Source organism: Abramis brama (assembly GCF_963993115.1).
Source record: "Abramis brama genome assembly, chromosome: 20".
In the NCBI taxonomy this organism is placed as follows: domain Eukaryota; kingdom Metazoa; phylum Chordata; class Actinopteri; order Cypriniformes; family Leuciscidae; genus Abramis; species Abramis brama.
The window spans coordinates 29,295,959-29,323,175 of record NC_139982.1 but is presented as its reverse complement, the minus strand read 5'-3'; the positions used below and the strand labels follow the sequence as shown (position 1 = coordinate 29,323,175).

At 37.4% G+C, this 27,217-nt stretch overlaps 3 protein-coding genes across 5 annotated transcripts in view; all 3 read left to right on the top strand.

The window, feature by feature from the left end:
• Nucleotides 1-1,708: 1,708 nt before the first annotated feature.
• On the top strand, nucleotides 1,709-12,158 carry LOC311071361 (von Willebrand factor A domain-containing protein 5A-like). 2 transcript variants are annotated; one of them, XM_084095751.1, is made up of 19 exons: nucleotides 1,709-1,996; nucleotides 2,658-2,860; nucleotides 2,942-3,164; nucleotides 3,294-3,460; nucleotides 3,537-3,651; nucleotides 3,733-3,908; nucleotides 6,176-6,264; nucleotides 6,341-6,485; nucleotides 6,569-6,648; nucleotides 6,725-6,839; nucleotides 6,925-7,083; nucleotides 7,790-7,893; nucleotides 8,898-9,115; nucleotides 10,394-10,453; nucleotides 10,544-10,576; nucleotides 10,665-10,775; nucleotides 10,927-11,066; nucleotides 11,144-11,267; nucleotides 11,387-12,158. In XM_084095751.1, exons 1-19 carry the CDS (start codon nucleotides 1,957-1,959, stop codon nucleotides 11,464-11,466), a joined length of 2,382 nt encoding a protein of 793 aa, XP_083951877.1. In that variant the 5' UTR covers nucleotides 1,709-1,956; the 3' UTR covers nucleotides 11,467-12,158. The 2 variants fall into 2 exon arrangements, with proteins under 2 accessions (XP_083951877.1, XP_083951878.1); XM_084095752.1 differs by lacking the exons at nucleotides 11,144-11,267; nucleotides 11,387-12,158 and having other exon boundaries at nucleotides 10,665-10,779; nucleotides 10,927-11,063.
• Nucleotides 12,159-13,156: 998 nt separating this feature from the next.
• Nucleotides 13,157-24,482, top strand: LOC311070426 (polyamine deacetylase HDAC10-like). The gene is made up of 20 exons (XM_084094260.1): nucleotides 13,157-13,393; nucleotides 15,317-15,451; nucleotides 15,546-15,642; nucleotides 16,202-16,299; nucleotides 17,401-17,505; nucleotides 17,646-17,714; nucleotides 18,235-18,361; nucleotides 18,539-18,604; nucleotides 19,003-19,062; nucleotides 19,645-19,734; nucleotides 19,829-19,935; nucleotides 20,838-20,905; nucleotides 21,327-21,576; nucleotides 21,654-21,744; nucleotides 21,819-21,904; nucleotides 22,008-22,061; nucleotides 22,692-22,770; nucleotides 22,849-23,043; nucleotides 23,994-24,153; nucleotides 24,340-24,482. The coding sequence occupies exons 1-20, from the start codon at nucleotides 13,329-13,331 to the stop codon at nucleotides 24,351-24,353; spliced, it is 2,016 nt and encodes a 671-aa protein (XP_083950386.1). The 5' UTR covers nucleotides 13,157-13,328; the 3' UTR covers nucleotides 24,354-24,482.
• Nucleotides 24,483-24,825: 343 nt separating this feature from the next.
• parvb (parvin, beta) overlaps nucleotides 24,826-27,217 on the top strand; it is a 21,200-nt gene continuing 18,808 nt past the window's right edge. The window contains exons 1-2 of one of the 2 annotated variants that reach the window (XM_084094193.1): nucleotides 24,826-24,933; nucleotides 25,953-26,072. In XM_084094193.1, the coding sequence (XP_083950319.1) occupies nucleotides 24,870-24,933; nucleotides 25,953-26,072 (184 nt within the window). In that variant the 5' untranslated portion in view covers nucleotides 24,826-24,869. Of the gene's footprint in view, nucleotides 24,934-25,952; nucleotides 26,073-26,690 lie in introns of those variants that run through there. The other variant, XM_084094196.1, reaches the window with a different exon arrangement.

Here is a 27,217-nt window from a genome sequence, read left to right as displayed (position 1 = left end):
GGAGCGTGCACTAATATTTTCAGTTTTACCCGTTTGCATGTTGTTCAATTAACCATTTGTAATTCAATTTTAACATTTTAGTTGTTGTGGTAAGCTTGTGAAGGTGCTGCAGGGTTATTAATTTCATCAAATCCCCATGTTTCTACCCATATAGAGAATTGTGTTTTTTTGGAAAAAGTTAATTTATTAATTCATGCATGTCAAAGACAAACATTTCTCATTGTGATTTAATACTAATGTCTGGTTGAAGTTACTCCGGCTACCAAATGAGAAATGGGGAATGACAAAATAATCACCACTGAAACTTTATTATGCCACCACAGATACATTCAAGAAAATGATCAGACCCGAGAGCTTGCCTGGTGTGCATTTTATAATTGTTCTTGCTATTTGGGATAAGTTGGACCTAATAAGTATAATAACTAAAATTTGTTTTTGTACTGGAAGTAGTTTTTGCAGAAAATGATGTCCTCATGCGAGGACAGTGGGTCTATGTTTTACCATTAAGATGTCCTCATGCAAGGACAGTGGGTCTATAATTTACCATTTTACTAGCAATTATGTGAAGTGTCAGTACAAATGAAGTGATAAACACTTGACAAAATCTGATTTTATAATAGTACTGGTAATGGCCAGCAGGGAGCAGTAGAAGGCCACTTATTGGCTCACTTTCATTTTGAAATTCTTGATTTTTACCAGTTTTCTGCACTACAGCAAACCAGTTTTTCCATGTTAACTCAATAATTCATGCTTACACACACACACACACATACACACACAGACAAATGTTGTTTTTTCAATGCTATTGTGATCCGTCTAAAAATTCCCAAGTTTAGCTAACCACATGGTAGAATAAATAACGTAATATAGTCCCAATGTCCTCAAACGAGTACTTCACATTTACTGATGTCCTGGAGTGCTACTATTACTAAAATATGTCAAATTTTAATCCCCATATGATGATGGAGACAGTATTGTACATAAATACATTTGTTTCATTCATATAATTTGAATAGATTTTTTACCTGGGTCATTTTTCTTTCGGGAAGTGTTTTGCTGATATTTTGCTGATTTTCCAGCCATTTTCTTCTCACTGACATTGGTGTAATGTTGTTATATCACCACAAGATGGTGTGGGCAGTGTCCCTAAATGTGGCCAACATGTCTAAGATTTACAAATTTGACTATCATTGTGTCAAGAGGCAAAAATGTAATGTCCTCATATGAGGACGCAGGGTCTCAGGAGGTTAAATTTTAAAAGATAAAAACAGAAGTATAATTAAAACTCTATGGCTGTTTCCTCATTTACTAACGAGGCCACTGACAAATCAGTGGCTGTAATCATTAAATTTACGACACTATTGAGCATACATAAACAGTTATTAGAAAAGAAGCAAAACTTCATTCGACGCTGAAACACAATTACGTTACCGAATACAGTTTATGTGACCCGAGGAGCGTGCACTAATATTTTCAGTGGCGCTTTAACACGAAACTCGTGAATATTCATGTCAGCTTCGCCCAGTCTCTGCAGGACAGTAATAGGAGTTACCAGTTCAGTGGGTGAGGCCATAAACAGAGGGGCGTTTTGACCGTGTTCTCTGACTTGCCCACGTCACAGTGTAGGTAGGGTTTAGGGATGGGGTTGGGTGAAGGCCATTATTTTCATTGCATGATTTATATACACCCACCAGACACGCCCACTTTTGTTCCGCAGAGACCCCATACTCAAAATCGCTGTGTCATCAGTTCGCTGTCTCGGCCCACCTCGAACACAACAGAACCGAATAAGATCTGGTGTGTAACGTTATTAGAAACGTTCAAAAACATTGGATTTACTCGCTTAAATGAGTCAGTCTGTGAAGATTTAAAGGCATTATTTAGGTTCGTTGTTTTGGTTTCACTTTCGATTGGAAGTAAAAAATCGAAAAATCGTCATTTCCTCTAACTGTGAGAATGATGAACTGCGGTCTTGTGAATGAGAAAAACGAGTTAGGTATGAATTCACCTGTTTACTTTTACTGTTTCCTGTTTCCCAACTTAACACTTATGTTGTTGTGGTGTGTTTGTATTAACGCGGTCTGCGTGTTTATTGGAAATTATAAAAATGAATAACGCTTTTTTTTCACATTCCTGAATACTGACTTGTGGATTTAGGCGTTGACGGACAAAAGCTTTGCTGTGGAAAAAACAACCATAAATCAAACAGGTCAAGATGACACTGGTTTCAGTCTTCTAATCTAAGTGGCCAACCGCGTCACCAGAATTCACAAATAATGAATAATGACTATGATTATGTACATCTACAACAGCTAGCGCACTGCGGATTTATAGCCAATAGAAATCTGAATTTGAAACAGCAAACTATCTTTACGATTTTTTTTTTTAACCTAATTTGGGTTTTTCTATTTTATCAAGTATATTTCAATGTCAGCTGGCGGGGCATGTTGTCACTTGTTCCTGTTCACCTTTATTCTGTTATTTATGGGGATGGAGTCTTTTAACCCTTTATTTATCTCTCAGAGAGATGTGATGTTCTGCTGTATTTTAGGTGTATTTAAGATGCTCTGTTTTATTTGAGGTTTATGTTCTGCTGTAAAGGTTTATTTGTGATGTTCTGCTGAATTTGTGGTGTTCTGTTGGTTTGTGTGACTCAGTGCCTCTGAAGAGCATCTCAGTGGAGGTTCGTGTTCAGGATCATGTCTCCACAGTCTCCTCCACTCTGCTGTATGTGAATGAGGAAGAGCGCCCCCTGGAGGCCTTGTTCGTGTTCCCTCTGCCCGCTGATGCTGCTGTCTGCCACTTCAGTGCCAAGATCGGAGAGCAGGAGATTGTGGCAGAGGTGCAAGACAGAGAAACCGTGAGTCCAAATATAAGTCTGTAGGAAGCATATTTGCATATATTTTTACTGTGCACTACGTAATATAACTGTGTCTTGCAGGCGAGGGATCAGTATGATGACGCTGTGAGTTCGGGTCAGCAGGCGTTTCTGCTGGAAGAGAGCGCAGAGAGTCCTGATGTGTTCAGACTGAGTGTCGGGTGTCTGTCGCCGGGTCAGAACGCTGCCGTCACCATCATCTACGTCACCGAGCTCGATGTGCAGGCCGACCACTCGCTGCGCTTCTGTCTGCCGGCTGTACTCAACCCCCGATACACACCAGCAGGTACAGCAGCTGCTACACACACTTTATTAGCGGAGAGAAGCTGATTCTAACACACTCTCGCTGTGTGTGTGTGTATGTGTGTGTGTGTGTTTGTGTGTGTGTGTGTGTGTGTGTGTGTGTGTGTGTCAGGTTCAGGAGCTGGTATAGTCTCAGAGATTTCATCAGGATGTGGAGCTGCTCCTTACACGCTGACTCTCAGTGTCCATGTGAGCTCTCCAAAGCCCATCTCCAAACTAGAGTCCAACTGCACTCTGGATCCTCTAGTGTTCCTCCGCTCGGATCACACTCAGGCTACGGTACTGTGTGTGTCTTCATGTGTTTCTCTGGATGTGTGAGCACAGCAGTGTTATGCATGTGTTTTTATGTGTGTAGGTGAATCTGAGTCCTGGTCACATGTTTGATAAGGACGTTGAGCTGTTTCTGTACTATCAGGATACCCATCAGCCCTCTGCTATAGTGGAGGCAGGAGTGGCCACTGCCCCATCAGGTCAGACCTGCAGATCACTGGCATTATGGGATTGAGTGATCAAGGTTTTACTGACTCTCTCTCTCTCTCTCTCTATTTCAGGCTCTCTGATGAGGGACCCAGTGGTCATGATAAGTTTGTACCCAGAATTCCCAGAGGAAGTGATGTCATCACAAGCAACACAAGGAGAGTTTATTTTCGTGATGGACCAATCAGGCAGTATGGATGAAGTGATGCATCAAGGGAAAGGGGCACAGACGCGCATAGAAAGCGCAAGGGTAAGATTTAAGTGTGCCTTTGTGTCTTTTGACATTAGACATGTGCCGCCGGTATTTGGTAACGCGGTAACAGCAGAAATGCAGCAGTTACTCTGGTACTCAAACTCTATGGGTTTTAAAATAGAGTTGGCAGACGTTTTTTACTTTTAGACAGAAATTTCACTTAAAATTTCAAATTGTCTAATGTCAAAAGAAAAAATAGCCAAGTAGTAGCTTGGTAAATTTTAGAGCCCGACCGATATGGATTTTTGGGCGCCGATGCCGATACCGATAAAAAAAAGCCAGATACCGATATATCGGCCGATATTATTTATGTGTATATTATAATACAGTAGCAATATTATTTATGTGTATTATAGTACAGTAAGTTTGGACACACTTTCCAATTGGTGTGTACAAACTTTTGATGGGTACTGTATATAGAATACACAGTATAAACAGAATAAATATATAAACATTTTGCAATGATCACTCAAATGTGGTGATCAAAGACTTGTGTGACAAAGATATGTAATGGAGGCAGGGTGAATGATAGAATGAGAATTTGAGCTGTAACCAAACTAGTTTGCATTGCATTTTATATTATATTATATTCTAAATACTCTTCTATTTTTAATCTTAATTTCTCTAATATCTACCAGTGGAGGAAGAACTCAGATCTTTTTAGTAAAGTAAAATTAATAATATCATAATGAAAACGTTTATAATTACATATGTACAGTAGTTTTATACTATTTTAAGTAAGTAAGTAAGCAAAATGTACTAAACGTGAAACTAGGCTATAGGGCTGGTCTGGACCTCGGTGGGTTGGTATTCGATTTGAAAATTTGACATTCGAATATTTATTTATTTTTTTGCACACCTGGGATCCCCCGCGAAACGGTTCTCATTCGCGCTTGAATAAGGCCGGCGACACACTGACTGCGTGGCATGGCCGTTTTTATTTCGGCTCCCATGTTAACAGGTTGGAGTTTGCACACTGCCTGCGTGAGACACGCGTCTCTCAGGCGCGGCTCGAGCCACGCGGAAAACGCGTGCATGCCAGAAATAGAACCGACGCGTAAGTGTTCCAGCAACTGGAGTCTTCTCTGGCAAGAGCGCAGAACAGCGGAGTTTGTATGGACGAAGTGCATGTCTGAGCTTGTGTTTTGGGTTAAGCTGTGTTGCTTTGACATTGTGGAAAATAGAATAACAGAAACAAAATGTATTAGCCTTTTTACCCGTTTTTCTTTATTTAAATTTCATTTTTCTTTATTTTCAATTTCATTTAATTTCTTCATTTAAATTTCGTTTTTCTTTATTTAAATTTCGTTTAATTTCTTTATTTAAATTTCGTTTTTCTTTATTTAAATTTCGTTTAATTTCTTTATTTAAATTTCGTTTAATTTCTTTATTTAAATTTCGTTTTTCTTTATTTAAATTTCATTTTTCTTTATTTAAATTTCATTTTTCTTTATTTAAATCTACCCTTTACTGTGTCAGTAATTTTGTTAGTCAGAAAAATATTAGACTACCTTAAAAGTATTGCTTAATTTAACAGACCTGTGTGTGTGCGTTTTATATCACTAACAGTGTCCATTCTCTGCCCGCGTGAGGTGCGCCGCTTCCCGCTCGCGCTGTTCTGTAGTTTACTAAAAGTGTATTAATTCTGAACGTGTCGCGTCTCCATCTGGCTACTTTTAATGCAAAATGGCCCTATATAAAGTGTTATAATTACATAAATTATTGGAATATTGCTTGATGTTGTAACGTAGCAGAATGAGCTTTAACACTGTGTCTACACGGACGCGGCTGTTATTTTTTGCCACTTTTGCCAGTTCTTTGTAACAGCTTTTAGGTGCTTTATTGGCAGCGCCATCCTTACATAAATCCCTGCACGCTGCATTTTTTTAAATATTAATTTATCGGCCGTTATAAATGCCGATACCGATAGTTAGGAAAATGCCTAATATCGGCCGATAATATCGGCCCGCCGATATATCGGTCGGGCTCTAGTAAATTTGTTGGTGATCAAATATTCAAAATCTTTTTCTTCCTAGCTGCTAGATTATCAGCAGGAGCAGATTAAATGAAAATTTTAATTGGTTGATATACAAAGTGAGGCTTGGTTGATATACAAAGAGACCTCATCTGCCATTTTTCTCTCTCACATTCTAACCAGAGAAACTTTGCTGATGCTGATGAAGTGAAATACTCAATGGTGATTGATTTGATACCGCCTAGTTATTAAGACAATTATTTCATTATGTTTCCATGTCTCTCTATAGGACACTCTGCTGTTACTGTTGAAGAGTCTGCCCATGGGATGCTACTTCAATATCTATGGATTTGGCTCTCATTTTGAGTCTTTCTACCCGTTAGTAACTACATTTAAAATATTCGAATGATATTTTGATAAGTGAGAGGAGGTAGATGACTGTGTTTCACTGCAGTGAGAGTGTCGAGTACAATCAGGACACAATGGATGAGGCTCTGAAGAGAGTGAAGAGAATGCGAGCAGACCTGGAGACCACAGAGATTTTACAGCCTCTAAAACACATCTACAGTCAGCCCTGTAAGCCTGACCATCCCAGACAGGTACGACAACACCTCAACTACTCATTGACATTGGTGTTAAAATATAAACTAGGCTTATGAATCAGATGTTTTTCTCTCTTCAGCTGTTCATCTTCACTGATGGAGAGGTGGGAAACACTAAAGAGGTGCTGGACCTGGTGAAACATCATGTTCACTCTCACAGGTAAAGGTCTGCTGGGTTTGATCTTCCCATCATTCATCTCTTCATCACTTACAGTAACAGAGTTTATTGTCTTCAGGTGTTTCTCATTCGGGATTGGTGAGGGTGCAAGTACCGCCCTCATCACAGGAATGGCCAGGGAAGGATCTGGTCACGCTCAGTTCATCACAGGCACCGACCGCATGCAGCCCAAAGTAAAGCTCTCCGCTGGATTTCACAGGCACAAATGTTTCCTAGTCAAATGTCTCAATGGTTTCTCTTTCTCTTAAACTATATCAGGTGATGCAGTCCCTCAGGTTTGCGCTGCAGCCTCCTGTGTTTAATATCTCTGTGGATTGGAGCCTTCCAGATGGCATTACTGTTGACACACTGTCTCAACCCATCAATGTGCTCTTCCAGGGTCAAAGGGCACTCATTTACAACCAATTTAAAGGAGAGGTGGGATGATATAGCATGTGTTTCTTTAATGAGAATTAAGGTGTGTTCACACTTGACGTTTTTGGTTGGATTAAAACGAACCCTGGTGTGATTGCTCTGTTAGTGCGGTTCATTTGATTAAGTGTGAATGCTGCCATCTGAACCCTGGTGCTCAATAAACGAGCGCTGAAAAGGGTGGTCTCAGTCCGCTTCCAAACGAACTCTGGTGCGGTTCGACTGAAATATGAACGCAACATGGACCAAGGATATCTAAACAAACCAAAACCAGGGCTTGATGTCACAAAAAGGCGACTCTAATAAAGTTTTTCTCGTCATAGTCATGATGTTTCCCATCACAGTTCAGTACAGGCATCAGAACCGCATCTCACTTGCAAATCTTTGATAGTGTGTGTGACGGAGGGATTCCTGCCGCTGTTTTGACTCCTTTAAACATTTTGTAAGCTCTTCACGAGTTCTCAGCTGGTCAAAATACCTTGTTTTGGATGTTCGGTAAATACCATCGTAAAATATACATAATAAGAGCCTTTTGTTTTGTATGTTTAGGTGCGGTGTTAAAAATTACAATATGAACGTGAAGCGAATCAGGACCAAATGTATAATTATCTTTTTAGGTCCAGACCAAAATAACCAAGAGAACCGAACTACAAGTGTGAACACACCCTCATTTGTTTAGATGATAGAAATCTGCCTTTTCCCTCTCTTATAGAGTTCAGGAGGCTCTGAGGGAACAGTGACAGTCAAATACAGGCTTAAAGATCAACCAGTAACAAACCAGCTCCACTTCTGCCTCAAACCAACTGAGGACACTGGGTAACACACACAAACATACACAAACACTGACAACAGCTCCAGTCCTGCTTTAGACCAACTCGCCTCTAAAACGCATTTTAAATGACTAGATTTATAAGTGCTGGGTTAACATGTTACATGCAACACAAACACATGCTAGTTTTCAAGTACATCAATTTACACCATAATAATAATAATAATAATACGAAATCATAAATAAACAGATCCCACCTCTATTTAATAAAAACGCTTTAAGACTTTTTTTCTTTACAAAATCAACAATCCATTACAATATAGATAGTGATACCTCATTTGATTTATCAATTCAGTGTTTTTGTTTATTTTTCGACACAATAATATAGCTTTTTTTAATATCAGCCAATTATTGTTTTTCCAGCTATAACTTGAAAATAACTATTGGCTTATTGTAATTGGCCAGAAATTGAGCGTCAGCGTCATTTCTGGCAGGCCAGGTAGTCAAGACGCTGCTAATGCTATTTGCTAACAACACTGTCCCGTCAGCTGAGCTGCATTAGCTGGTTAACTCCCCTCGCTGCTCAATGGCCAAAGCTCAAACAAGGCGCCCTATTTTAAGCACATTCAGTTTGCTCTTACATGCTCGCTGCTCGCTTCTGCTGCCCGCCACCTCCCCAGCTCCTCCTTATGCATAACGTGGCATTTGCTTTATGTCATGTTGCCTGCTCTGTTCACAGGGGGGATATTTTAGCTCTCACAGTCCTAAACTGTGTGAGCGTTCCCTAATGCTGCTGCTGTCAGAGCCATACCGCCAAATTTCAATTCAGGAACATCAACTTGTTTGCAATCTATTCAATAAAAATTCTTAATTATTTTTATTGTATGTGTGTTCTTGACTTAATGGACCTGACAGAATTAATATTAGTGCATCATAGTTACTTTTTTCCTTATGTAGTTTATTTACTGACAATTTGATACTATTTAATTGCATCTGCTATTTGATCATAATGAATCCCAGTAAACAGTTTTTGCCTATCTTGCCTTTGCAGGTTGGCTGTCCACCGGCTGGCGGCTCGGACCCGGATCCGTTCTCTGGAGCAGGAGGAGAGGTCATGTGATTCAGATGTTGAGGACATCAGGAGAAAGATAGTGGAGCTCAGTGTTCAGGCAGGAGTGAGCAGTGTTCATACAGCCTTCATTGCCGTTAATAAAGACAGCAGACAGACTGTGACAGGACCCCTGCAGCAGAGAAGAGTGCAGACATACGGTTAGTGTGAAGATTAGCCGCTTTTCCACTGTCGGGCCAGTGCGAGCCAGGGCTAACAGTGTTCTGGCTGGGGCCAGTAGCCTTGGACCTCAAGCACTGAGCCCAAAATCATGCTGTGTTTCCACTGTCAGGTCAGTAGCCACCCTAAAACCCACCCTTAATACGCCTCCATAGAACGACGTCACACAACCCCACCTTTCCACCAGCTGAATAAAACTAGATAGATCGCAAAATGAGCATGACAGAAGCGAACGTTTGCTTAAAGACTTGAGATTCCAGCATTGATATTTGGCCAGTGTTTTACAATAAAAAAATTTTTTGGCCAAAATGCCCAAAAGAACAAGCCTTTAAGGCTTTTAAATCCAAAGGTTTACACATTAAGACATATATTGATAAAATATCATGTTTACATCACATTTCTTTAGAGTTAGCATTTCTATTAATTTTCCACGAAATGATGCGATCTGACGAGGTTCGAGCGATCTCTCCCGTTTCACTATACTGTTATCCTTTCACGAGAAGAAAACAGGAGTTATGAGTTATACGAGTTAACCGGAGTGCATGTAATTTATGACATATTATTCCAGTATCAACAAAGGCACAGGGAGGAGACAGATAAAACATGAAATCAAATAAATATAGGTACCATATATATATAATATATATCATATATTATAATCATAATATGATTTGTCTACGTTCTTCGAACAGTCTCTGGTATTATCCATAAACGTGTATTTATTATTGCAATGGCTAGCATTAGTAGCCTTTAGCATCGCATATAAATATATTTCTGCCTCAGTTGGTGATCAGAATCCCCATTTGATCGCAAGGAAGTTATTTCAAACACTCGTTGGTGTCTGAAAGTGAGTTTTGAGCTGAAAATGTTTTTAAACTGTCTTAAATGTTGAAGTTAGCTGGTAGCCTGATATAATAAAATGGGAAATGAGCAGCGGTGCTGACCGTCTCCTGACTCCAGAGGAAGCACAGCTATTGTGTGTGTATAAATTGCTTTTACTGTAACTTGACTATTTCAATCTGTTATTTGTATGTAATGAAATGTTGATTGAGCTTGAACTTCAACCACACTTGACTGAATTTGTTTGTCATGATTTAATTTTGAAAAGAAATCATATAATAATATGCATTTTGTGTTCACCTCAATAATATGAGAAATCAAATGTTTTTCAGATTCAGATATTCAACAATTAATAATGATGGACGACGGTAACTCAAATTTGTGTGTGTTGTCTGTTATTTTTGGGCACCCTGATTTAGATCCAGGTGAAGTGTTATGCGCAGAGGATTGCGTATTTTACTCTAGGAGGCGACCAAAAGGTAAAAGCCCCAATGCACTCATGGGAAAGATCTTTTTTGTTCTTCACTTGAGGTTAAAAAGGTCTTTTTTTTCTTCTTCTTTTTTTTCAGTGCCTGCAAACAAACTGAACGGATTTATGACAAGTAATACAATGAATACACAGTGTCACTAAATGTGAAACAAAAATGCAGCGTCACCTCATGGTTAATGATTATTGTTTGTCATTTGCAGAGGTTCAGAATTTCTTCCGCCGTGGTTCTAAGACTGCAGCCGCCCCGACTGTTCAGACAAACTCTCAAAGCAAGAGTGCTCTGTTTTATGCTGAACATTTTGACAAATGTAGTAGGTTCATAAAATTCATTAGATTTTATTTTGATTTATTTAAAAATACTTATTATTGTTATATATTATTAGAATGTTTTTGACAAGGACAAAGGTCCTTCTAAACAAATTTTATGCACATAATATGAACAATATAATTTTGTGTGTTCAGCTGCTCCTGATCTCCAGAAGGACCCGTTACTCCAGCTGGTTTCTCTCCAAAAGGCGTCAGGCTGCTGGGATCTGGACGCCACACTGGCTGATGCGTTTGGGAAGACGGAGGATGAGCTGACCAATCAGAAGCCAGCACAGGTGAGAGATGTGATGAATAATAAGACAGCGGTGATTGTGTCCAGTAACAAATGCAGTGTATGATGGTTTGTGCACAGGTGGAGGGGTCAGTATGGGCCACTCTCCTGGCTCTGATCTGGTTATACGGCTGTAAAATAGACCAGCGGGTCGAGTGGCAGTTTGTGGCCATGAAGGCAGCGTCATGGATCGGCTCTCAGAAAGGTGAGATCTCCATTCCAGACCACATTCACTCAGTCAGCGTTCATCAAGACACGCTTGAGCAAATATCTTCAGTTCTTTGACACACACTGATGATTTGAGTGTGTGTGTGTGTGTTTCAGTGGGCGATCTGTCTCAGTGTGTGTGTGTGGGTAATGTCCTGCTCGGATGTCAGGTGACCACAGAGACTCTGGGAATCTGAAGACGTCAGTGTTTCTACTTCCTGTGCTATAATACAAACACTAACAAGTTGACAACTAACACTAACTAACAGTAAGACAACTAACAAGTTGACAGCATAGATTCATCAGTGTAATAGCTTTAAATATTTATGATACGATTTATAGCATGAAATTCAGACAAAATGCAGCAAAATCAACCAAAATGATTTAAAAATGGCCCATAATGGAGATTGCACTTATTGCACTTTTTGCATTTGTAATCTTTGTTTTAAACAAACATCCAGTTGTTAATCATTGTTGTTTCTAATACTATACATTTGTACTAACCTGTACTTATCTCTACTTTGTCCACTAAATCAAACTGTTTCAGTGTGTGTGTGTGTATATATATACAGTAGTTAACATTTGAAGTGGATCAAAAAAGTTCATCAAAGTTGTCCTAAGACAAGAACGGGTATTGTTCAAAATTCATGTATAATGAAAGGTTATGATCCACTTAAAATGTTGACTACTGTTTATAAAATGTGAAATTATAGGTACTTTCTGCTTTTCTGTCATCAGAAAAAAGGAGCTTGGATTGTGTCTTGCCATTCAGGACCATCCTAATAGTGTCTAACTGCCTATAAACGGGTACCTGTGACAATGTTATGAGTGGTAATTAAATAATGTGCATTAAAAACAGCTTTGGAAACCTATTTTTACTTTGCCTTCAAATTATTGTTACTGTTCAAATTCACGTCATTTGAGGTGCGTTGGAAGTTATGACATTGTAGTTGATTATATTAATGGCTTTCAGAAAAAAGGAATTCCAGAATTTTTCATTTGATGCATCTATCGACTTATCGGATACTGTTAATAAACAAATGTTACTATTGAGAGTGTATATGTAAGAGAGTTCATTTTCTTAAAGTTCACAAGATCAAAAGTGGTCACAGTTGCAGAAACACCCAAATTTGGTGAATATAAAAACCATAAAAAGCTGACATTTTAAATACTACTTGTTTTTGGACCTGCTTAAGTTACAAACAGTACTGACAATATAAACAACAAAGAAAAATATCTAAGAAAATGGTCAGTAAGAAAGATACGTATGGATATGCACGTGTAGATTCACAGTGTAACCTAGCATACAGAGCAGTTTGTAACTTAAACATTTTTAAATCACCTTTTTTTATTATTTTTAATTAAGGATTTTTAAATAATACAAACATCGAAAACAAAGACAAACAAGCAAACCCCAAGCGCTGCAAGTTAAATAAAATGTACAATGTACAAATGTGTCTGTTTACAGAAAACATAAGTCAAAACAAGAGAAGCCAAAACTTTCTTAAAATAAAAATTTCTAAATTTGTGTAGAAAGGATTGGAGAGGATCCCAAAGACTCCTGAATTTGTCCTGTTTGTGGCTGAGGTCATAAGTTAATTTCTCCAGAGGAAGAAAGGCTGACAGCTGAGAAATCCATATAGAAATAGTAGGGACCTGAGATGTACGCCATTTTAATACTATACATTTCATAGCCAGGAATATAAGGGTTGTAAACAGAGGTTTGAAGTCTAGTTTGAAGTCAAGCCGGTCTTTAGGAATGTCATTCAGCAAAAAAAGTGAGGGGGATAAAATAAAACGTTTTTAAATCACCATTTTTAATGGTAAATGTATTTTTGAACCCGTTTCTCAGGTTGTTATTGAATGTAGGGGGCGGTAATTCAACAAGCGCGCGCCGTTTCATACAGCGAAGAAAAAGACACAAACAACAGCAACAGAATGGACTTTGATAGGAAGCACGCTGCTTCCTCATGAGTCAGTGAATAATATTCTAAATCACACTGATATACAGTTATTAATCAGTTATTTTTATTAACATCACCCAGAGCAGAGTGTTTTAATGGCGTCAGGAAGCGCACTGATCTTTGATGAGGAGATGACTCGTTATAAACTCCTCTGGACAGAGTAAGTCATCGAATCACTTACAAAAGTGTCATGTCTATTAATTTCAGACATTATATAACGTTAGTACCATAGCGTTCAATGAAGGATCTCACAGTCATATGCATTGCAAAATACCATGGTCACATGAATATGGTATCATCCTGTATGATGGTATTACTACCGTTACCTGATCCCGTTAATATACTTGCACCGGTTCAAAGGGATTTGATTTAATCTATATCATTCCTTACGTGTCAAAATGATCATAATTTATATCTGTGAACTGAAATAATTGTACATTAGGTTAAGCTAAATGAAAATGTGAAATGTTGCCTAGCAACTAACGTTAGCTGAAATAAAATCATTTTTAAAAAATATTTCATTTTATTTTAGATGTTTATTTTATTTCAAGTAATTTAAATACATTAAATAAACATTTAGTTTTAGTTTCAGTTTCAGTTATAATAATAACCCTGGTAAAAACATACATTTAAAAAAAAAATATTAGTAAGAAGTATACATTGCGTTTTTAGTATTGCAACCACTTAGAAAAGAGTATTAATTGCAGTTTGAAGTCAATAACAAAATTGCAGTGATTGATAGTATCACTAAATAGTTTATTACTGGGAATAATTACATTGTATATATTGATAGGCCATCAAATCTGTCGATATTTGGCAGTTTTGAATGTATCGACACAAGTCAATAACTGCACATTGGCAGATTCCCATTCTGTCAGTTCCTTAATCTACCAAAATACTTCTCAATGGATAATTTCAATTTCAGTTGATTTATAAAGCACAATTAAACACAACTACCATTGACCAATGTGCTGTACAGAGTAAAAACCAATAATAAATGGTCTGTTTTCACATAAATAACTAGTTCATTCATGAAACTCTAGAGGGCGCCAACCATAGACTGTAAAAAAAGATGGACGACGCCCCTTCGCTCTCTTCCATTGATGAGAACTGAAGCCGCCAGAGTCCCGATATGGCGCTGACATATTGGAACTTGAGTCTGCGCAGTAGCGATCTCGGGACCAGACCTGCGCAGTAGTGAGCAGGAAGTAAAGCCGCGAAATCAACGCTCCGCCCTCACTCTCGCAGAATGCACTCAGGGAGAGAGGATTCTGCACACTTTTTTAAAAATTGATTGCAGTACGTCAAGAGGCTTGTTAAAATAAAGTAAATACAATCTCCTCAGTCCTCCGAAGTTCCTGAAAAAATGTCCGTTGGTGCTTCAGTGACTACTTCGCTCGAGAACCTGTCAATCACAGCTGTCAATCATGACGTTACACCACCGCATCACGTAACTAACTAAAAAACAACTTATTTTTGAAACAGACACTTGAACTAACATCAGCGTGATAAAAACGACAGCAAATGAAAGAAACCACCTTTGGAAAAAAGATATTTGAAGTGTAATTTAGTTGTTTAGTTGGTCTCACGTCCCGTTGAATAACATGGGGAGGCGGGGCTTATGACCTATACTAGGACCAGTCACCGGGGGGCGATCGAGACGTTTTGGCTTCACTTTTCAGGGCTTGTGCGGCACGCTTGGCGCCAACTAATCGGTTCTTTACATGCAATCTGCAAGAAATCACATCAGTACTGCTGACACAAGCTGATTGGCCTCTGCTGATCCTGCAGCCAATGAGATTGCTTGCTCAACATTTAAATAATCTGGTTCAGTGTTTGCTGTAAGCTAGTCCTGCAGTGCTATCAGAGCTCCTCTGAACCCCTCCACCTCCCCAGCTCCACCTGCCTAGATCTGCTACGTGATTTACGTATGTCTATGCAGTCCATACTTGCTCTGCATCAGCAGCAGTGTAGCACATCTAGTCCAACAAGACCAGATACATGCTTATTAGCAGATACATAGCATGCTAAAACTATTCCTAGAGTTGTCATGATTGAAATCTAATGGCTGTTCTCTGTCCAGTCCAGTGTGTGAGATCGAGGTGCCCGAGCGTTTGACCGTGTCGTATGAAGCGCTCAAGACACACGGCGTGGCACAGAGATGCACACAAGTGCCGGTCCGCCAGGCCACGGAGCAGGAGATCTTACTCGCGCACAGGTTAGTGGACTTTCAGCGCATGACCTTAAACCAGGCCAGTTTCTATTCCTATACAATTAAGTTTGGGTTTTGAAATCTTTTGTGTTTAATGCAGTGAGGAATATTTGGAGGCCGTCAAACAGACTCCGAAAATGACCGTGGAAGAGCTGAAGGCGTTTTCCAAGAAGTACAGCGACGTCTATTTCCACCAGGTACGTCCAGATAGTTTGTGCTTGTTGGGTTGAGATGAATGCAAACGCTTTCCAACTAGGGATGCACCGATATGAACATTTTGACCAATACAAAATGAAGTATTCAAAATGAAGAAACCTCACTTCATAACCGATAATTCTTTATATTTACCGATATATTGGCCGATAAATCTAAATCCAAATTTTTATATAATTAATTTTTGAGGGCCTGATTTCAAAAACAAAATTTTCACCATTAAAATCCATGTCCCAAACACTCATTTATGTAATGTAATGTAATAATTATGTAATAATTATATGTAGCCTTTATGACAGACTTGCGCTACACATGTTGCACTTAACTGTATTTTCCTTTTTTGAAGTGATTCAAATCATATTTCAAGCAGTTCAAAGCCGTCATGTTGAACAGTGCATCTGAAGTGTCTCAGCTGAAGGAAATAATCCATTATTTATCAGCTTTAATACATCTGCCAAATTTTCTTATCGGGCCGATAACGATATCAGTAAAAATGAACATATATCGTGCATCCCTATTTCCAACGCTGTCATGTGACTGCAGAACATCTATCGCTGTGCTAAGCTGGCGGCGGGCGCTACGCTGCAGCTGGTGGACAGTGTCATGAAGACAGAGGTCAGGAACGGCATGGCGCTGGTCAGGTGAGCACACGTCCAACAGCTGCTGCTTTCATGATATTGGGAAAAAAAATAAAAAACTTTATTTTATAATATTTATATTTATTATATTATAATATATAATATTTGCTCCACCAGTGCTGTGAGTTCGAGGCAGGACTCCCTGTTTGTCTGAAACTAAAATAAAACGAAACTGAAACTAAAATAATAAATTTGTATTATTATTAACAAATTTTTAATGTAAAGATACATTTAATTGTTAATAAGTAAGTATTAGTAATATTTAATAATATGTTCATTTAGTATTACATTTAATTATGAATTATTGTTGTTTTTGTTATTGTTAGTATTATTAACAATATCAATAATATATAAACGTAATATATAAATTGAATGTTTTGAATTGAATGTTTAAGTTTAATTGTGTTCATATTAAACATTAATAATATAAAAATAATTGTTATTGTTAGTATTAACAAAATTAACAATGAATGTTTTAATCTATAAAAGTAATACTTAAATTTAATGTTTTTAATACAATACATTATTTTTATTATTATTACTATTATTAACTGTAATTATTTTAATATTAAATATTAGTAATATTTAATAAAATTTAAATGTGCATTTTAATTTGGTATTAATAAATGCAACACTTTAATGTAATGTTTTTAATTTAATAATACATTTAATTATGTATTATTAATAATATTTAATTGTTAATTTTAAATATTAATTTTTTTTAATACATTTCATTCTAAATTATTATTATATTAGTATTATAATGTATAGTTTAACGTTATTAATTTAATTTATTATTATTATTATTAGTATTATCAATGTTTAATAATCTTCATATTAAATATTAATACTATTTTATAAAATATAACGTTAACATTTTAATTCAATAATAAAAGTAATACATCAATGTACTGATTTTAATTTAATAATACATTTAATTATTTATTATTATTAATAATAATAGTAGCTAATCAACACTTCTATGTGTTGGTTATTGGACACTTAAACAAAAATATTTAGTATTTGTATTGGTCATAAACAACACAATATATGTTGATCTCTAGTTTTCAATAATTGATTCTTGTTCTCTTTTCTGTCCCTCAGGCCTCCAGGACACCACAGTCAGCGCTCTGCTGCAAACGGTTTCTGTGTGTTTAATAACGTGGCCATCGCGGCTCTTTATGCTAAGAAGAGCTACGGCCTGAACAGGTGAACGCTGCTACACCTGTGATACTCGCTGAAGGACAACTAAACTGCTGCTGTTGCAGATGGAGTGTTTTGCGTAAGATTTTCCATATGTCATACAGATGAGAGGTGAGTTTGAGCTTGTGTTTTTTTTTTTTTTTCAGGGTTTTGATTGTGGACTGGGACGTCCATCATGGACAAGGTGTCCAATACTGCTTTGAGGAGGACCCAAGGTGAGTCCATCTCGCTTCTGATGGACAATATAATTTACTAACTAGATGTTTACATTTTCAGAAGGAAATGTGAGTGATCTTTGCCCGAGCAATATTTAATTTTATTTAATTTTATTTAATTTTATTTAATTTTATTTAATTTTATTTAATTTTATTTAATTTTATTTAATTTTATTTAATTTTATTTAATTTTATTCTGTTTTGTAAATGTTTAATTTTTTTAATTTTATATTTAATTTATCTTTAATTTTATTTTATATAATTTTATTTATTTTATTTTGGTAATTTTAATAAAAAAAAAAAAAAATTGTTTATTTAATTAAATGTATTTTATATTTTATTTAATTTTTTTTTTTTTTTTTTTTTTTTGTAAATTTAAGTTATTTACATTTTCCCCAACTGTTTTTATTATTCACCAAATGAAAATAATTGCATACCTGCACAATTTGAGGAATCGTTTATGCCGACATCACAATCTTTCCCCAAGCACGAGCACTAATTGATTTCTCATTCACCCTAGCGTGCTTTATTTTTCCTGGCATCGTTACGAGCATCAGACCTTCTGGCCCAATCTCCCAGAGTCGGACTATACAAGCGTCGGGAAAGGCAAAGGATCCGGTTTCAACATTAACCTCCCCTGGAACAAGGCAAACAAAAAACTGCCCTCAAAACACACCACTGAATCAGTGCTCAGAAACCAAGCTTTTTCATGAGTGAAATGCATTTCATAATAGCAGTGCATGCCAATCAAATCCAGTTCTGAACAATCATTCTTATTTGTTTCAGTGAAATTTCAGAATGATTGTTTGCTTTGTTTTGTGCAGGTGGGCATGACGAACAGCGACTATCTTGCTGCCTTCTTCCATGTTCTTTTACCGGCCGCATACGAGGTACCCGTCGCACGACAGTAAAGGCCCGTCCACTCCACAGACCGTAACTATAACAATATAGTTCTAAAACTCGTCCTAAATATAAATCCACACCACAACTATAACGATAACAACACGGTGAAACGATATCGTTGGAATCACTTTCAGAACGATTTTGTCCAGCTGATGAATGATAAAAACATTGACAGCCAATCAGAATCAAACAATCAGCCAACCTTCCTGCTTTAAAGAGCTCGAGCATTTAAAGCGGCAGACAACAAAACTGCAGCATAAACAAAACAATAACGTGTGTTGGTGTGAATGCTAATATACTTATTGCCATACTTATTGTTCTTGGTGTGAACGGGCTTGAGGCCATTGGAGCTTTTTCGTTGTTTCTAAGTTGTTTTCTCTTTCAGTTTGATCCAGAGCTGGTTTTGGTGTCTGCTGGTTTTGATTCAGCCATTGGAGATCCAGAAGTAAGATACTTGTTTTAAATTTGTGATTGTCCGAGGCGAGCTCCTTAAAGTCCCCCTGTGGTGAAAATCAAGCTTTTAATGTTGTTTATGTGTCTATATGTTGTTTTTAATGTGCTTTAAGACAAACCATGTGTAAATTCATAAGTCGACACCATTGCTGAGTATTTTCTCCTTAAAACTGCAGTAAATCAAAGACAGTCTCAGAAATCGCTGGTGTTTCTGACGTCACAAACTACCTTGTAACCAATCAGATCAACCTGTGATCGTCAACGAGTGGATCTCTGAGCTGAGTGAGTGAGTGGAGGCGGGGCTCATTTGCATATTCATAGAACCGCGCATACTAAACGAGTCAAGGGTGTCGAGTTACATTCAAACTATTTTAAGGCATGAAGAGATTGTAATTTTGGTGATCAAAAATGAGTTTTAAGGGGTAAAATGATTGACTACAGGGGGACTTTAACTGTTACTTCCCTTTCAGGATCTTGTTTAGTCCATCTATCAGGCTGCTCTCCAACGTTTCAGCCCTATTTCATGGGCCGTATGGGATGATATCAGTTGACAATGTTGTCTTTTCTTATTTAGGGTGAAATGTGTGCTTCTCCTGAGATCTTTGCCCACCTCACCCAGCTGTTGATGCCTTTTGCTGCAGGCAAGATGTGCGTCGTCCTGGAGGTCAGGTGTCACTTTCAAACAAAACCTGGATTCATTTCATTTTAAATACCCGTCCTCTGTTTGATTTCTCTTGGTTTCTTTCGATCGTGTTTAGGGAGGGTATAACCTGACTTGTCTGGCCCAGTCAGTTTGCCAAACCGTCCAGACGCTTCTTGGAGATCCGGCCCCGCAGCTGTCAGGTCTCGGAGCCGCTTGTGAGAGGTGAATTGAGCTGTCAATCAAGCGGCGAGTGCTTTTCATTGGTTGAAGTGCACTTGGGTAGCCCCGCCCTCAGTGAAATCCTATTGGTCCAAAGTCCTGCCCACACACGTTAAAGGAACACGCCAACTTTTTGGGACTTTAGCTTATTCACCGTATCCCGCAGAGTTAGAAAAGTCCATACATACCCTTCTCATCTCCGTGCGTGCCGTAACTCTGTCTGACGCACCCACTGCTAGCCTAGCTTAGCACAAAAACTGGAGGTAAATGGCTCCAGCTAGCATACTGCTCCCAATAAGTGACAAAATAACGCCAACAATTTCCTATTTACATGTTGTGATTTGTATAGTCACAGTGTGTACAAATAACAAGGTCACATTAGACACAGCCATCTTCTAACCGTATACATACTGGGAACTATATTCTCAGAAGGCGAAGCTCTGCTACTTCTGCGGAGTGATTTGCTCGCAGCAGTATGTATGTTCGAAATGAACACCGTTACTGAGAGTTTCTGATATTATCATCATTCCGTGAGATGAAATTGTCCTGAGAGACTGAGCGCGAGCTCATGAAGCTCCGCCCCCTGGGTCGTCCAGCAGCAGCTCATTTGCATTTAAAGGGCACACACTAAAACAGCGCGTTTTTCTGAGCCCCAAAAAATGACAATTTAAACATGCTGTAAAAAATGATCTGTTGGGTATTTTGAGCTGAAACTTCACATACACACTCTGGGGACATCAGAGACTTATTTTACATCTTGTGAAAAGGGGCATAATACGGGACCTTTAAATGTATAATTACAGTGTAACACGCACCTTAAAGTGAAGTGTAACTATATTTAATGTGGACAAACAAATCACCCGTCACTAGAAAGCTGGAGTTATATGTTGTGTGTTCTTTCTCAGCGCACTGGAATCTATTCAAAATGTCCGCAAAGCTCAATCATCGCACTGGAGCTGTTTTAAACACGTAGGTTAGTGCTTGTTTACTTACTTTTGCTCAAATGAAATTGCCATTTTCCATTCACTTTAGAGGAATTGTGTTTATTATAAAGTCAAATGGTGGTACTTCTCAAGTAGTAAGATGAAAGACGTAGTGACGATGCAAAGCTGAATGTTTAGCATCATTACTCCAGGCTTCAGTGTCACATGATCCTTCAGAAATCACTCTAATATGATGATTTGAAGAAACATTTCTGATTATTGTCAATGTTGAAAACAGTTGTGATGCCTATGATAACGGATTGATAACGTGTGTTTTTATGAACGCCAATATAGTTATCGTTCTTGTTGTGAACAGGCCTTAAAAGTAGTAATTTCTTGTGGGAAAAAAACTAACTTTTGAATGGTACTGTATATTAGATTAGATAATTTTTTATCTGTCCTGTTCTTAAGAGGCTCATTCAGAAACGAGCACAAAGCGGCCCAGACTGGACGAGGAGAACGGCGCAACAAAAGAGGCACCAGAGACCAATTCAGAGAAGAAGACTCAGGCTATCGTGTGGCCTGAACCTTTAGCCAGGACATCAGCATGTGTGCGAACTGTCATAGCGCCCCTTCCTGGTGTGGAGGTCTCACTGCCTGAGGGCTGCCAGCGTTTGGAGGCCGTTTCCCAAAGTACCACTAAAGAAGTAGAAAGTATCCGGTTGGTAAAATAATCAGATCAGAAAACCTGGTGTTACTCTTTTAGGGCGCATTGTAAACCGTTTTTTCCAATTCTAGGGATAAACATTTCCAAGGCGTCACGGACCAAAGCGTCCTCCAGCCTCTTGGAAATGTAATTTCAGTTCTCGACCAGATGATGAATAAAGAGGTGAGGAAGTGATAGCGGAGGTGTGGGGGGTGTTTGTGTGTGCAGTGTTTGGTAACGGACTGTAACTTCATCAGGTGTGTAACGGATGCGTCGTGGTGTGTGACTCGAGTGTGTCCGTACGCTGTGCTTTTCAACACGCACTAATCGGCCTTGCTGAACGGTACAACTCTTACAGACTGTAGACTTACAGAAGAATTATTTTTAAAAGATTAATAATTACCTGTTGTGTGATATTAAATTCAGTGCTTATGTTTTTGATGAAGGGTTATGGTTGTTTTTATTGGAGATGAGAATATACCAGTCATTACTAATGATGGGTGAGACAGTTATTACTATCTATCTATCTATCTATCTATCTATCTATCTATCTATCTATCTATCTATCTATCTATCTATCTATCTATCTATCTATCTATCTATCGTTCTATCTATCTATCTATCTATCTATCTATCTATCTGTCTATCTATCGTCTATCTATTTATCTATCTATCTATCTATCTATCTATCTATCTATCTATCTATCTACTGTATCCATCTATCATTCGTCTATCTATCTATCTATCTATCTATCTATCTATCTATCTATCGTCTATCTATCTATCTATCTATCTATCTATCTATCTATCTATCTATCTATCTATCGTCTATCTATCTATCTATCTATCTATCTATCGTCTATCTATCTATCTATCTATCGTCTATCTGTCTATCTATCTATCGTCTATCTGTCTATCTATCTATCGTCTATCTATCTATCTATCTATCTATCTATCTATCTATCTATCTATCTATCTACTGTATCCATCTATCTATCTACCTACCCTCCTTTCCTTCCTTCCTTCCCCTGTTTTCTGCTGTCCCTTTAATTGAGTATATTAGAAATAATTTGGTCAGTTATTTAGAAATGCACAGCTGTCCTGACCGCAGTGGGCGTCTCTCTCCTCAGGAAGGTGTTTCTAGTCCAGATCCGTACGGAAGAAACCGAAGAGAAGTGTGGGAACCATTTGTCCTTGTGTCTGAGAGAGGTGCGTGATCACACCTGACATTGTCTCAGATTTCGTCTTGTTTCTATAAAGTCACTTCCTCTTCCTGCTTGTCTGCAGGGCGAGAGCTTCACGGCAGGTTTCATGCAGGCGGTTCTGGGCCTGATCCTCCCCCTGGCGTACGAGTTTAACCCCGGGCTGGTGCTGGGGGTTGTGGGAGAAAGTGGAGTGAAGACTCATTTGGCACCAGTCTGGGGTCACCTGACCTGCCTACTTCAGGGTGTGGCACAGGGCCGGACGCTCGCTCTACTGCAGGTCAGATTCTAGTTTTTACAGGCCCAAAACAACAATCTATAGTATTTAATTGCATTAAATGTATTTGTTTAATTGTTTTAAATATATTTATTTAAAATATATTGTTTTTAAATGCTATTACTTTAAATTGAATTGTTTGGAATGAAATCTTATTTATTTTTACATTTAAAACTAATAAATACTTTTAAAACTAATCAATACACTATACATAAATACATTTCAAATAAATAACTGAATACAGTTTATTTTAAATTTATTTTTAATATATATGCTTTAAATGTATTCATTGAAAAAGGAGTTTATTTATTTTTTAAATTTAAATCAAATAAAAACGTTTAAAACAAAAGCATTTTAAATAAATACAATAAAATAAATATTTATTTTAAATGAAATTTACATTTTATTTTAAAATGTATTTGTTTTTTAATTAAAAACAACTAAATACATTTATAATTTAAAATACATAAATAACTGTTCCTTTATTTATTTAAAATGTATTTGTTTACATATGTATTTGTTTTAAATTCAAAAGTAAACTTAAATATTAAAATAAACACATTTTTAAATAAATAAATACATTTTAAATAAACACATTTTAAATAAATTGAATAAAATTATTTATTTTAAATATATGTATTTATTTATTTTAAATGCATTTATTTATAGTGCATTTGTGTATTTTCTTTTGTGTATACTTCTGTATGAGAATTTTGGCCTGTACAATAAACATATAGAACATTTTTAATAGATGGATTTTTAGTTGTATGTCTAGCTTATCAATATGGCCCAGAATATTAACTGATAACCATCTTTACTGTTGGGTTTCCACACAAAACATGGTGTTTCATGACGTGCCATAGTGGTTAAGCCCATGTCTGGTAAAGCTACAGTATAATGCGTGTCTTAACGCTGCTTGCTACCAGTGAATCACAATATATGCATGTCTTCAGGGCTATGACAAAGATCTGGTGGAGGTTACGGTCGCTGCTCTCTCTGGGGCCCCTGTTCCCCCCCTCGGGGTCTTAGGGGCCCCCAAACCTGAGGACGTTCAGATGATAGAGAAGCAGAGACAGAGGCTGCAGAAACGTTGGGGTCTGCTGTGGTGCACAGGTACTGAGACTGAAGTTAACTCAAATATTAGACAGAGCATGTAAATGAGTGCATTTACAAAACATACATCACATATGTTCATCAAAACAGGCCTACGTTCATATATGGTCACATATATGCATTCTGTGAACTATGAAGGCTTTAATGTACTTGCATGCATAGATGAATAACAGTGTGTTTGTGCAGTTTCAGAAAGCTGATGGAAGCCTCTGGAACATTGAACAACCTGCGTTTTGATGTCCAGTTATGGAAAATCATGACTTTTACTTTTTTGTACTTTTTTAAATGTTTCATTTTGTATGGCATTAAAAATATACCTGAATACAGTCTTTGTTGGTACCGTGGTTTTTGTTTAACTGTGATATATATATGTGTGTGTGTGTGTAGGGTTTGTCTGGTCAGAAGTGCTAAATTTGGGGGTGTAAGTGACTTATAATTGCTATAAATTTAGAATAATTAATTATAAATTGCTTGCTGTATTCCTCATTTGTTAGTTGCTTTGGATAAAAGCGTCTGCTAAATGAGCTAGGGTTAGTAATTATGATTAGCTTCTACATCTTGGATAGCTAGACATGTGTTTTGTTGTGTTTATCTGTCTGACAATAAGTGTGTGTCTCAAGATGACAGAATGATGTTTGTTACAACACTTTTCCGTGAGTGACTCTCAAAGTATATCAGGAGTTACAGTCTGGTCATACTTCCTTTTTTACTGCTATATGCCTCTTAAACTATTATCTGTTTTTGTGCGTGCTAAATTCTTCACCACACCCAGAGAAAACGGTGAGTAGCTTATAGTTATATTTGTTCATTCTTTCTGATTTTGTTTTTAAGTATTAGATATATATTATTATACAATCTGTATCAAATGGTATTAGAGATATCCCGACCCGTACTTTATCATATTTTTTGTCAGTGGTTTGCTGTTATTATTCATGATCCGTATGGTTGTGCATGGCATGTGATGCTTTCACAAATCCACTGGGTGGCAAATGTTACCAACTAAAAAAATGAACATTAAGAATTGTCGTCCAGTAGGGGGCGCAGATTGGCCAGAATCGTCAGTTGAACAGCGTTTACTTTTTTTGTCTTATTGGCGATATTTGTATTATCGATAACGGTATGATCACCTAAATGTATATCTTAGTCAGAGCAAATACATATGAAATTTTTTTCGTGAATGAGGCTGTGAGGAGTATACTTAGTCTTACAGTTGTAGACCACGTTATTTTCAAAACTCACAACTTTCAAACAGTTTTAGGGAGTTTTTGTCTACTGAATGAATTTTTGTAAATATGTTTTGTCAGCTGAACAACTGACATGTAGTACAATCTATTGAACACACTGTTTCTAACGCTCACAACCTTATTTTCATTCCTGTCAAGCATTAAATATGGCGCTGTCTTGACTAAGGTCTATTAATTCGTATTGTAACGAATTATTACAGTATTAATACTCGATAAACAAACACAGGCAAATCAATTATTCTCAAAAAACTAAAAAATAATTTTGTATAAGCTGATTAGTCTGTCTTGATCAGCGATGAGAAAAGTAACAGATACCACGTGACATCGCCGTCTATCTTTAGCACCGATCTAGATAATATTTTGCACATGAAAAATAACACTGAGTGGTTTTTAGTAACTATTGAATTGAAATCACATGGTAAAGAATAAAATAGTAAAATAATTATTTTAGCGCGTCGTACCTGACCAATTAGAGACCACTTTCGGGCCACTACGCCCCGCCCCTTATAGACAATACTAATTTCCATTCTTCTCACTTCTCCGGTTCTGTGACAGAAGATCAGATGGCCGCCAATCCGACGAGAGCGACCGGCCAGCCGGGCAAGATGAAGAAGGATGAGTCGCTGCTGGGGAAACTGGGAGGAACGTTATCTCGCAAAAAGAAGCTGAAAGAAGGTAATATATTTTTAGGATATTGTAACTGTTAACAAAATAAAGGAGAAAATACTGTAATTAGAAGAGCACATGACATCATGCAGTCATTGATTTTATCTCTGTCCATGGTGCTGCGCTTGATCAATAATAGATTTATGAAAATGTTTCACTGCGCGATATTTAACCACTTATTTATGTTAAAATAGCCTATTTATATATTTAAAATAATAATTAATCGAATTAAAAGGCCTATATAATAGATATTTCTACCGGACTATTATAAGTAATTGTATATAATCCTAGTTTTATAAAAACAATTTTGTGATTTAGGCTACTCTTTGTATATCAGCATAACTTCATCTACAGTTATGTTGTGGTGTTGTCGTCTGGGACAGAAATAGCCAGGTCAGGAGCTCAAGGTTATTCAGATAACTGTGAAGCAGGTTGCTTTGTATTTCTAGTTAGTTATATTGTTTTACCCCTTTCAAACTCTCAAGAGTTAAACATCTATGTCTATGCTTTTTAGATTTGTTATTTTGTACAGTTCCAGACTCCATCTGTGTGAACAGCTGCAGCTGCACTGTAAAGTGTGTGTGTGAACGTGAGTGTGTGTTTGTGTGTGTGTGTGTGTGTCAGTGTGTGTGTGTGTTTGTTTCTTAATGAGATACAAAGGCAGGAATGACAGAGAGCTGTTTTAAATAGTGTTTGTACTGTTTTAGCCTTCAGTCAGTCATACAGGAGTTACACAATGTGTTAAAGGCTTTTTAGTGACTCTTTGTTTAGAGCTTTGTTTTGGGAAGTTTGAAAAGAGTATTTAAGTTTGAAGCGTGTCAAGCGACTGCCTTGCTAAGTGGTTGCTATAGTCTTCTGAATGGTTGCTAGGGTGTTTTGGATGGTTGTTAGGGGCAGGGTGTTGCTAGGGTATTCTAGCCAATTGCCTGGGTGTTCTAGATGGTTGTCAGGATGTTGCTAATGTGGTTTGGCTGGTTGCTAGGGTGTTTTTGCTTATTGTTAGGGTATTCTGGATGGTTGTTATGATTTCTGGTTGGTTGTTAAGGTGTTGCTAGGGTGTGCTGGCTGGTTGTTTGGGTGTTCTGGATGGTTGTCAGGATGTTGCTAATGTAGTTTGGCTGGTTGTTAGGGTTTTTTGCTGATTGTTAGGGTGT